The sequence below is a fragment of the Chlorocebus sabaeus genome, chromosome 20 (genome assembly GCF_047675955.1).
Source record: "Chlorocebus sabaeus isolate Y175 chromosome 20, mChlSab1.0.hap1, whole genome shotgun sequence".
NCBI lineage: Eukaryota > Metazoa > Chordata > Mammalia > Primates > Cercopithecidae > Chlorocebus > Chlorocebus sabaeus.
The window spans coordinates 5185295-5197103 of NC_132923.1; the positions used below are offsets into that span (position 1 = coordinate 5185295).

The 11809-nt window shown below is 45.6% G+C and overlaps 1 protein-coding gene across 1 annotated transcript; it reads left to right on the forward strand.

The window, feature by feature from the left end:
• Positions 1-1484: 1484 nt before the first annotated feature.
• Positions 1485-2649, forward strand: SMIM42 (small integral membrane protein 42). The gene is made up of 2 exons (XM_073008183.1): positions 1485-1515; positions 2118-2649. The coding sequence occupies exons 1-2, from the start codon at positions 1485-1487 to the stop codon at positions 2414-2416; spliced, it is 330 nt and encodes a 109-aa protein (XP_072864284.1). The 3' UTR covers positions 2417-2649.
• Positions 2650-11809: the final 9160 nt, after the last annotated feature.

Here is an 11809-nt window from a genome sequence, read left to right on the forward strand (position 1 = left end):
ACCCTCCCCAGACTCCATCCCTCACCAGGGTGTTATCAGAGAATATGGAGTGGGGAGCTGGGACTTTCATCCCTATCAAGAGGTAATGAGCTCTCTATCCAGCAGCAGTAACAAGGCACCCTTCCAACCCTGCCAGGGGGAAGTCAGAGGAGGCCACCTGGGAAGTCTGGAATCCCATATCCACCAGTAAAGCACCTTTTTCCCCACTCTGGTAGTCAAAGGAGGCTAAATGGAGAACCTGGACCTTCACCCTTGCTTGGTATTAGGAAAATGAAACTCCCTCCCCTAACAGGCATGGAGTCAGAGGAAGCCTGCTAAAACAGATTCAAGTAAGATCCAGAGTCTCATAACACCCAAAATGTCCAGTGTGCAATTAAAAAATCACACATCATACCAAGAACCAGGAAAATCTCAACTTGAACGAAAAAAAAAATCAGCAGATGGCAACACCGAGATGACACAGATATTGGAATTATCTGACAAAGATATGAATACACTTGGCACAAAAATATAAAATCTTATTGACTAGAAGCTAAATGGAAATTTTAGAACTGAAAAATATAACCACCAAAATAAAAAAACCTAATTGGATGAGTTCAATGGCAGAACAAAGGGGACAGATAAAAGAATCCATGAACTTGAAAATAGAACTGTAAAAATGACCCTAGCTGGGCATGGTGGCTCACGCCTGTAATCCCAGCACTTTGGGAGGCCTAGGCGGGCAGATCACTTGAGGTCAGGAGTTCGAGACCAGCCTGGCCAATATGATGAAACCCCATCTCTACTAAAAATATAAAAATTATTCGGGCATGTTGGCACGCGCCTATAATTCCAGCCACTCCGGAGGCTGAGGCAGGAGAGTCCCTTGAACCCAGGAGGCGGAGGTTGCAGTAAGCCAAGATTAGGCCACCGCACTCCAGCCTGGGGGAGAAGAGCCAGACTTCATCAAAGAAAAAAGAGAAAATGAAATGACCCGAGCTGAATAACTTTAAATTGTGTAAATACACAGACTTTCCTCATCTTCTTGAGTTTTCTAAATTGTTTGATGGCTGAAGCAAAAAGTATAACATAGCCTGAATGCAGATCTCAATGTATATAGATGAAATATTTAATACAATTATATCGTAAGTGGAAAAACAAGGGACTTACAAGAAGGTAAGGTTTCTACTTTTGTATTGAAGTGATAGAATATGGACATCAGCAGATCTTTTTTTTTTTTTTTTTGAAACGGAGTCTCACTGTGTTGCCCAGGAGTGCAGTGGCCCCATCTTGGTTCACTGCAACCTCCACCTCCCTGGTTCAAGCAATTCCCCTTGCCTTAGCCTCCCGAGTAGCTGGGATTACAGGCGCCCGCCACCATGTCTGGCTAATTTTTTTCTATTTTTAGTAGAGACGGGGTTTCACCATGTTGGCCAGACGGGTCTCAAACTTCTGTCCTCAGGTGATCTGCCCGCCTCTGCCGCCAAAGTGCTGGCATTACAGTCATGAGCCACCGCAACCGGCCAGATCTTTGTGGTGATAAAATAGTTCTGTTATCTTGATTGCAGCGGTGGCTGCAAGAATCTACAGGTATGATAAAATGGCATAGACTACACATTGTACCAATGTCAATTCACTGGTTTTGATTGTGTACTACAGGGCAACATTAGGTGAAGAGTACACAGGACCTCTTCTCAGAATCTTTGCAACTTCCTATATGTCTAAAATTATTTTAAAATCAAAAAGGTTTTCAAAAAGAGGACCAAAAAAAAGAATAAAAGGGAACTGAAGGGGCATCATCACAGGCAACTGGGGAACCCCCTTTTCAATCTGGAGGCAATACGTGAGGGGAGACCGTGCTCAGAGAGCACAGGTTTCCGGACTAGAACCTTTGGTTCAGACCCTAGTCTCACCCTCACCCTCCAGTGACATCACAAAGCCCCAGAAGCCCCACCGACCACCCGGAAGTTTTGCTAACAGAACTATCATCTGTGTTTGTATTGGAAGCAGTTGTTTGGCCTCGCTGAGCAAACGTCTATGCCTTCTCCATTACATCCAAAGGAGAATAGCCCCATGTGAGGAACGGAATCAGTAGATGTTTGGTCACTGTACCACATCCACTCCTGGGATATAACAAGAGCAAGCCCAATTATCTTGGTATTTTCTTGGTGGTGTGGGCAGTCGGCTTGCACCATGTATCTATCTCGGCTCTTTCTGGAAGCTTATATCCTCCCCACAACTTCCAGCTTTCTTATGGGACAAGGGTACCCTCACCACTGCCGTATCTAATCCTGCTTACCTGGTAAACGTTCTCTTCTTCTTTACACCCCTGATGACTCTGGTCACTCTACTCATCTTGGTCTGGAAAGTAACCAAAGACAAAAGCAACAAGAACGGAGAGATACACCCAAGAAAGGAGGGAACATGGCTGCCATAAAGATGTGGATCTCTTGGTGGGGATCCCACTGAGGTGAAGACCTGGCTGTACAAGAGGCAGGGCCACTGGAGCTGTCTCAGAACCCAGAGCCTGGGGAGCCAGAGCTGCTTTACCCATCCTATCCCTCCATTGCCAGATGTCCCTCCAGGCCTCATTTCCTTCCTCTGCCACCACCCCGCTTATAATGCACTCCTTCTGCGCTTCTTTGGCTTGTCCCAGCTTCTGAGTTTGAATGTCTTTTGTGTGTGTGTGTGTGTGTGTGTGTGTGTGTATGTGGATCTTCAAGACTGAAATAGTAAATGGCTCTTGATTTCTGCACTAACAGAGGAAAGAAACAAGTACATAGAAAAGTAAAAATTGATTACAAAGCCTAAATTTTCCTCTATAAATTGGGCATGGGCTGACCGTGGGATATTGAAATTATTGGGAGCTCACAGCATCTCAGCATCTCAAGTTATATGATGAAGCTATTCTGGAAGCTCATTTCCAGAAGATCCTTGAAATGAAATGGCTCACTCTATGCTGAATTGTAGGCACACTCCTTCCTCCTCTTCACTTAATGCTGGGAGTAAAAAGTAATTTTTTTCTTAAGAAATGACTTGAAGTACCATATACTTTTCTCTCCTCTTTTCTCTCACCCTCCAACTTAGTGGGTTGACAAAATTTTAAAATATCATATCCTAAAATGATCATTTTTCTTTTTCATTTTTTGTCCTTTCAGAATTTGGAGCAAGTTAACTCCCTTTTCAAATGAAATCCAAATTAAAGAGGCAGTTTTTTGAAAAACTAAACTCTTATCCAATTCCGGTTGGGTTACTCTAGGGAGGATTTGACCTGAAATGAATGAATATTTTTCTAGGAGAAGAACCTCTTTGACCAGCTCTATTGCTAACCCTTCCTTTTAGAAGCATCATATCAGGTGTCCCCTTGCCTCAACCCGCACACGCATTTGACTCTGGAAGTCTTAAACCAGGGCCCCTTCCCTCTAAACCTTTCCCCACTGCTTACAATCGTGGAACTGTGTTTGACCACTGGAAGAATAAGTCACTCTGGATGTGAGGGCCATGCACTCTGCATCTCAAAGCATGGGTCACTCTTTCACCTCCACCTTAGCCCACAGAAATTTAGAAGCTTGGTCCTTTGGTGCTGTAGAGAGGCTAGGGTTGCTACCAGACCCAAGGGGAGTCCAACCCAGTGAGGGCTCTTACCTGCCTCCTGGAGTGCCTGTTGACAATGGTGGTGGTGGGTGTTGTTTCTGTGGTTGACCAGCTTTGGCAGAAACAAACCACCAAGTAGCTGGTAGATGAAACTGAAAAGCCTCATGGCTGAGAAAGACATAGCCCGGTTGCCTCTGACAGCTGAGGCCCTCTTTATTAAAGACCACTAGCATTCCTCCCAAGCTCACTATCTTACTCCTTCTCAGTGGAGCATGGTGTGCTTGGAAAATAGTGTGTGCTAGGGGTGGGATGGGGAGTGGTGTCTTGGCCTGAGTGGGCATGGATTCCATGCCTCTTCTTGTTGGGCAGGAGTTTCACCAAAGGTCTATGCATGTCTTGGAATTGGTAGAAAGATCTTCAGCACTCCTAACACTCTTCAAATCTTTCTTTCCTATCATGCAGATGCCTCTATTCACCCAGCAGATATTTACTGAGCTCTTACTGTGCACCAGACCCTGTCCTGGGTGCTGGGGATACAAGAGTAGCAGAAAGGTGCCCCATCTTCTCTCTCCTAGAGCCCATACAGCACAGTGAGAGAGACAGATGTTAAGGAAATAATTGCATATATGATTTTTAAATTATAAATGGAGAAAAGTGCTCTGAAAAAGGAATCTGGCTTTAAGAGAGTATATATGAAAGGAATCTCACCTAGACAGAGAAGATTTACCTGAGGAAGTAATGCTTGGGCTGAGAACTGAAGGGTGAGTAGATGAGAAACAGATGAGAGGCAAAAGCAGAAGGGCCAGATCCCCGGAGAGAGAGACAGCACCGGCCAAGGCCTGTGAAGAGAGCAGTCAATGCGATAGAAAGATGGTCAGCAGTTCTGTAACACAGAAATTGAACACAAAAATAAAGCATTGTGAGGCTGGTGACATAGGTGGGACTGTTTCCCACAGAACCCCGGTGGGCAGTAATCACTGGTGACTGAGCTGTGGAGGGGGGATGGGGATAGATCTCTAGGGCTCCTTCCAGTTGGTGCATTTCTGCATTTACCAGTTAGGTACATGTATTAAAAGACTCCTGGTCAGGTGCTGTGGCTCATGCCTGTAATCCCAGCAGTCTGGGAGGCCGAGGAGGGTGGATCATGAGGTCAGGAGATCGAGACCATCCTGGCCAACATGGTGAAACCCAGTCTCTATGAAAAATACAAAAATTAGCTGGATGTGGTGGCGCATGCCTGTAATCCCAGCTACTTGGGAGGCTGAGGCAGGAGAATCGCTTGAACCCGGGAGGCGGAGGTTGCAGTGAGCCGAAATCGCACCACTGCACTCCAGTCTGGCAACCGAGGAGACTCCATCTCAAAAACAAAACAAAACAAAAAGACTCCTGGGCCAGATTGTTTCACACTTCCCAGGGACTCAAAGTTCCCCTCTTCGCAAGGAGCCATTTCCTTCCATCCTCCAGGATTTAGTTACTCCCTAAACTCCTCAACCCCCCTACATTCTTCTGTTTCTACTATTGGGACTTAATGACAAACCAGCCAGACTGCATTCTAAGCTTATGGCCATCAGATGGCAGCAAAAGATCAGCAAACCTGATCCTTGTAGCAACCGCAAAGGTAAAGGGACTCAGCCGGATAGTCAGTCCCTCCCTCCACCTCCATAAAGCACTATAATCAAGTCGTCCACCATAATGGGAATCGCTTTTCCAGAAGATTTCCAGGGCTGGAGATTTCAGAATTTTAAAAACATGTATTATATATTGAGCATCAATTATACACTTGTTCTTAGCCTATGGTATCTTTTTGCTACCTAGCTATGCTTTGAAAAGGGCATTATCCCTCCTATACAAGGAAAATTGAGGCTCAGATCATCAGGGAGGCTAATTATCTGTTCAAAGGCCCATAGCAGAGCCTGTATTATTTTCCTCTCCCATGCTGCTCCCTGCATTCATCATGGAATAAGACATCCTCAGCTTTGAGGAAGCTCTTCTTTCTCTATCAGAAATCATTTTGCTCTAAAATGCTGCTGGCATGAGTTTATAATATTCTCTTTAGGGAGATCCTCTGCCAAGGATGTCTTGTGTCTGCCTCCCTTGTCTCCTATGGCTTTTCTCCAACACCGTCCTAGAGGTCTGTTGGCAGCTCCAGCTCCTGCACCTTCAGGCACCAAGTCAACAAGCACGGACCATCATAAAGCAGCCAGTGAGCAATGGGTGGCAGAGAGAAGGTGGTGAAGAGCAATGAGATGTTAATCCCTCCTTTTTTTTTTTTTTTTTTTTTAGACGGAGTCTCAAGCCTGTCGCCCAGGCTGGAGTGCAGTGGCACGATCTCGGCTCACTGCAACCACCACCTTCCAGGTTCCAGCGATTCTCTCGCCTCAGCCTCCCAAGTAGCTGGGATTATAGGCGCTTGCCACCATGCCCAGCTAATTTTTGTATTTTTAGTAGAGACGGGATTTCACCATGTTGGCCAGGCTGGTCTCAAACTCCTGACATCAGGTGATCCACCCGCCTCAGCGTCCCAAAGTGCTAGGATTACAGGTGTGAGCCACCATGCCTGGCTGGATGTTAATCCCTTCTTTGAGGAGCTTTCGTTCCTGATGTGGCTAAGGGCTTCCCTTGGGCTAACAGCAGCCACAGGCAGTTTCTGAGACAGGTGAAGGATGGGGCGTTGGCATTCTAGAGCCTGAAGGGCCCTTGTGGGCTAGAGCAATCAGGGAAAGCATCCTGAAGCAGCTGCAATGTTAGGGAAAGAGCCAGCATAGACTTAAGAGTGGAAGGGAGTTCACAAGGCATGACAAGGGGGCAGTGAGCCAGGTGCATGATGCATGCAGGGGAACAATGGGGAGTCAGGTGAGAAAATAGCACCCACCCATGGTAGAGACCTTGCATATCAGGCTAGGGTGTTCAATTTCAAGTTAGAGGGAGCCAGGGAAGGAAAGTGACACATGAAATAAACATTCAAGGTTAATCTGGCATGGTTGATGAAAAGGAATAGGGAAAAATTAAGAAGATAGGCTACAATGCTACAGTTTTATCATGTTTCCAAAGTTTATCAAAAACTTTCCTAAGTTCCCTAATTTCTCTCGATTTCTTACCCTTTGGTAAGAAGATAGGCTAAAATGCTATAGTTTTATCATAAAACGTTCCAGACTTTCTGGTTTTTTCCTGTTTCTCTGACTTTGCCTGTTGTATATTTTCCACCTGAATTGCCCTTTTGTAAACATTTCTCTGCTCAGTTTTTTGTTTTTGTTTTTTGAGACAGAGTCTCACTCTGTTGCCCAGGCTGGAGTAGAGTGGTGCCATCTGGGCTCACTGCAATGTCTGTCTCCCAGTTCAAGTGTTTCTCATGCCTCAGCCTCCCAAGTAGCTGGGATTACAGGCGTGAACCAAAACATCTGGTTAATTTTTGTATTTTTAGTAGAGATGGGGTTTCACCATGTTGGCCAGGCTGGTCTTGAACTCCTGACCTCAGGCGATCCGCCCATCTTGGCCCCCTAAAGTGTTGGAATTACAAGCATGAGACACTGCGCCCAGTCTGTTCAATAGTTTTTAAAGAGTGTGTGTGGAGAGGTAAAAGTTGAATTCAAAGGGGTCCATCTTCAGAACTTTGTCAAAAAGCAGGCAATAGCAATAAGGACCTTTGCTCACTCCCATCTTTCTAACTTGGAGTGCCAGCTGGCTGGGTCAGTAGCTGAAACAGGTGATGCCACAAACTGGGGGTGGGGTGAGAAACTTAGAAAAGTTTGGGACTCACAGAGCTGTCTTCTCATGCGATTGTGAGATGCTCTCTAACTGTTCCAGACCACTGAAGCTCAAAAACTGTGGATTCCCTAAATGGGCAGGGGCAGCAGCCCTAGAATCAGCACTGCCCAGAGCTGCCATCATCCAGACAGACTGATGGAGTGTCAGAGCCAGAAGGTCCTTGACCCACCCAGAATTTCACTCTCACTTTACAGAGGCCTCTGGTGCCCAGAGGGGGCAGGTGGGGAAGGCCTGAGTGTGGAGGCGTGGCCCAGAGAAACTGGGAGTGGAATACTGGCTCCACCCTTCATACCAGCTGTGCATCCACAGCAAATACATACCAGCTGTGCATCCACAGCAAATTACCTAAGCCAGTGGTTCTCAATGTACGGTTCTGGGATCCCTAGGGATACCCCAAGACCCTTTCAAGGGATCCATGAACTGGAAACTATTTTAATAAAAATATTGATATTTTTCACTCTAATTTCATGAGTGTACAGAAGAGCTTTTGAAAGACTACATCACGCATTTTAAAGAGATTTGCAAACATGTAAAAACACTGTCATTCTTCTTTCCAAATGTTATTTCTGTTAATATATAATAAGTTTATCATAGTTATTTTTACATGAAATAAGTATTTTTAAAAGTTTAGTGCTAATTTCTAACAAACAGAAGCTCCTTGGGGTCCTCCACAATTTTTTTTTTTTTTTTTTTTTTTTGAGACAGAGTCTCACTGTGTTGCCCAGGATGGAGTGCAGGTACGATCTCACCTCACTGCAACCTCCGCCTCCTGGGTTCAGTGATTCTCCTGCCTCAGCCTCCTGAGTAGCTGGGACTACAGGCATGCACCCCCACGCCTGGCTAATTTTTGTATTTTTTAGTAGAGACGAGGGTTCACCATATTGGACAGGCTGGTCTCGAACTCCTGACCTCATGATCCACCTGCCCAGTCTCCCAAAGTGCTGTGATTACAGGCATAAGCCACCATGCCTGGCCTAGGATCCTCTATAATTTTTAAGATTGTAAAGGCAGACTTGAAAAGTTTGAGAACCGCTGATTTAAACTCTTTAGTTTAAATTTCCTTATCCATCTCTTTATCTGTAAAATGGACACAACACTTACTTCACAGGATAGTTGAGGCTTTAAAAAGACCTCATATAAAATGCCTAGGCAAGGTTTTTGAAACACTACTTTCTCCAATATCAGCTCAGAGCAGTTCTTGGCTTTCTCTGGCATTCAGAGTCAAGATCTAGTGTCTGGGAAACAAAACTTTGTGAAGGGACAAAGATGTTTTCCTGCTGGAAGCCAAGATCTGCGTGCACAAGGTCCCATCTGTACCTGGGGAAGACCCCTGTGTCAAGAGCAGCACACAGTGAGTGACGGTCCTTCTAGACACACCACAGTAAGGTGCCTATCGGCAACAGCTGAGTTCCCAGAACCTGTTAGCGCACCTGTAGCTCATCTCTCTCACCACCTGAGGGCAGAAACCCCGCACAAATAGAACAGCAGAGTGGGCTCAGGACAAAAAGCAAAATAAGCTCTTCCGAAAATGGTCACTTCCAGAACAAGAAAAGTCACTTCAGATAATGTGTCCCTTAAACAGCTGTTTTAGGAGCTATGACATTTTCCAACTATGAGTAAATAGGGGCAGCTGACCCGGCCATGCGGATGATAAACACCAAGAATAGGGGAATAGGTGACACATCCATGCAGAGTCCCAGTTACCAGGCTTCCTTTAAGCAAGAATGATTTTCATATTGTAATGCCTCCCCAGGCTTTTTTTTTTTTTCTTTTTATCATTGCTACCTCCACCCTCCAAATCTCCTGAATGAGTCTGTCTCTTTTTTTGAGATGGAGTCTCGTTCTGTTGCCCAGGCAGAGGTGCAAAGGTGTGATCTCGGCTCACTGCAACCTTCGCCTCCCGGGTTCAAGTGATTCTCCTGCCTCAGCCTTCTGAGTAGCTGGAATTGCAGGCATGTGCTACCATGCCAGGCTAACTTTTGGCATTTTTGGTAGAGACAGGGTTTCGCCATGTTGGCCAGGCTGATCTCAAACTCCTAACCTCAAGTGATCCACCCGCCTCAGCCTCCCAAAGTGCTGGGGTTATAGGCATGAGCCAACGCCCCCCAGCTGAATGAGTCTGTCTTAATTCTAATTAGATACTGGAAGGAGTCAGAAGATGGACTCCTAGACTGACCCGGCCACTAATTCCCTGTGTAAGTGAGCTTCAGTTTCCTCCTGCGTAAAATGGAGGGAAAAAAAATACACACATTGTAAGGAGCTAAGGAAAGAGACAGAAAGAATCTTTGTGAAGTCTAAAGTGCCCTTCAGTATTTCTTACTGTAACTGTCCCAGGCAGGAAAAGCTAAATAGTTATATCCTTTTCATACATAGGTAGATCCTTTTTAATATATGCAGAAAAATCAATATGCCTGGCTTGGGTTCAGAAAGGAGCAGTGATTTAGCAAGAGCATGTTCCTTGGAGTTTAGTTGGTCTCCTTGATTCAATTAATGCTCAATCCGAGTAAAATGGTTCTAGAAGACAGCCATACAAATGTGATTTGGGAAAAACTGTACTTTCCTGTTAATAATAATGAGTGCCTATTTAACACTTTAGAGTTTAAAAATGATTTCACCTACATTATCCCAACTCCTTCTAAGAATACTGAGAGGAAGCTAGTCTTCTTTCTACAAGAACAGGCTCAGAGAAGTAAAGTAACCTGCTAAAGCTTTCAAAGCAAGTCAGAGGTGCAGCCAGATCTGCTGAGTCTAAGGTTTGCATTCTTTCTACTGTTCGACCCCAGAAGACACCACCTCAATTCCCAGTGAGATGATGTGGGCAGCTCTAGTCACCACTGGCTTTGTACAACCCAATTTACCCAGTCTGCCAGAGGAGAACCAAGAGGGCCTCTGACCGCTACTCCCTCATCCCCAGTAAATGCCATCGTTTTTTTCGTCCCAAATGAATGGTAACCCTGCCTTTCTCTTCAGCTTGAAGGGGCTGCCACAGCTCCTCTGAGGCCGGCTCCCCACTGCCATTCAGACAAATATCCCAAGCGAGGTTTCCTCACAGCTGTGCCACAGTGAGCCACACAGGAGGTACCGCACAGCGTGGAGGAGTAGGGGAGCAGGGCGAGCAACCGAGTGGGCAGAGGAAGAGGGGGACCCGAGATACCCTGCCCAGGGAAGCGGAGCTCACAGAGGATCAGAGTCAGGGGCACTGAAGGATTTGAGCCCTGCTTCCAGTGCTTACCCCTTAGGGCTCTTGGACAGGTCACCACCCTGGTCCATAAAAATGGTCCCAGGTCCATAAAAATGCCCTATATATTCCAAAAAGCTCTTTGGAGTAGAACAAAGCAAAAGGTAGGCACACTTACTGTCAAATCCTCTCTGTCTGAAGAAAGGCTTTACTTGATCTCCCCAAGTATCTATTCCTTTAAAAAATACCTCTAACTTGTACTTTTAAAATTTACATTAACATGGATTTCAACCAGTTACTTCTACTCTAAACCTGGGATCCATGGATATGTTTTGAGGGTTCTTAGTACTTGGATGGGAGGATGACTAGATTTTCACTAACCTCTGAGTGAACTTAGTATGTGTTTATTACAAGCCCCAATAGTATTAGCAATACCTGTGTCTCTGTCACTAATAGAAATCAAAATGTTTTCATATCCTATCAGTTGTTGTAGTCTCTTGAAATATTGTTTATACTCATCACAACTTGAAAATTATAGTAGTTATTAGATCTGCCACTAGATCTGGTTATTGAATGCATTGTTAAAGAAGGCAGTAGATTACTATGTCACAAATTTGCTTTTTGATGCTTTCAATAACGTATTTCAGTACAATTGGCTTCCTTTGTAATCCCATATATTTCAGCTTCTGCATTTGGGAACACTGTAAGGAGTCCACAGGCTTCACCAGACTGCCAAAGGGGGCCTGGGCACAGAAACAGTCAGGATCCCCTGACCCAGAATGCTCCTCTGAGTCCTCAGGGGCCGGCCAAGCCCCCAGCACCAAGCTCCTCTGTGTGCAGCGGGACAATGGAGGGCCGAAGGATAAGCCACCTAATTTCTTGAGCTCCAATAAGTACCAAGAGTTGCTATTTCGTTTAATTCTCACAAAGATCCAAAAAGATCTCAAGAGGAAGAAACTGAAGCTCACCAGGAAGTGAGCAACAGCTACCCCAGCCCACCCCCTTCCACTCTGCAGTCAAGGGTCCCGCCTCCCATTCACCACCACCTCCACCCCCCACCCCACGTAGAGCCCCATCTGCTAATGGTGAAAAATCTGGGAGGTAGGTACAACCAGCTGTGTGACTGGGGGCAGGTCAGTCGACGTCTCTGAGCCTCTAAGTCCTCATCACCACAATGATGATAAACGCATCCATTCCACGGGGTTTTATTGTGTGGGCCCAACAAGAAAGCATGTGCAAAGAGCACAGCGTGGTGCCTGGGACCTACAGGCTGGCTCCTAAAAACTGTCATCA

Excerpts from the sequence above, each read along its gene's own strand:
- SMIM42 (XM_073008183.1), top strand. The coding sequence starts at position 1,485 with ATGAGCCACCGCAACCGGCCAGATCTTTGTG. Across the intron at positions 1,516-2,117 it reads CAACCGGCCAGATCTTTGTG|AGCAAGCCCAATTATCTTGG; the intron begins GTGATAAAATAG and ends GGATATAACAAG.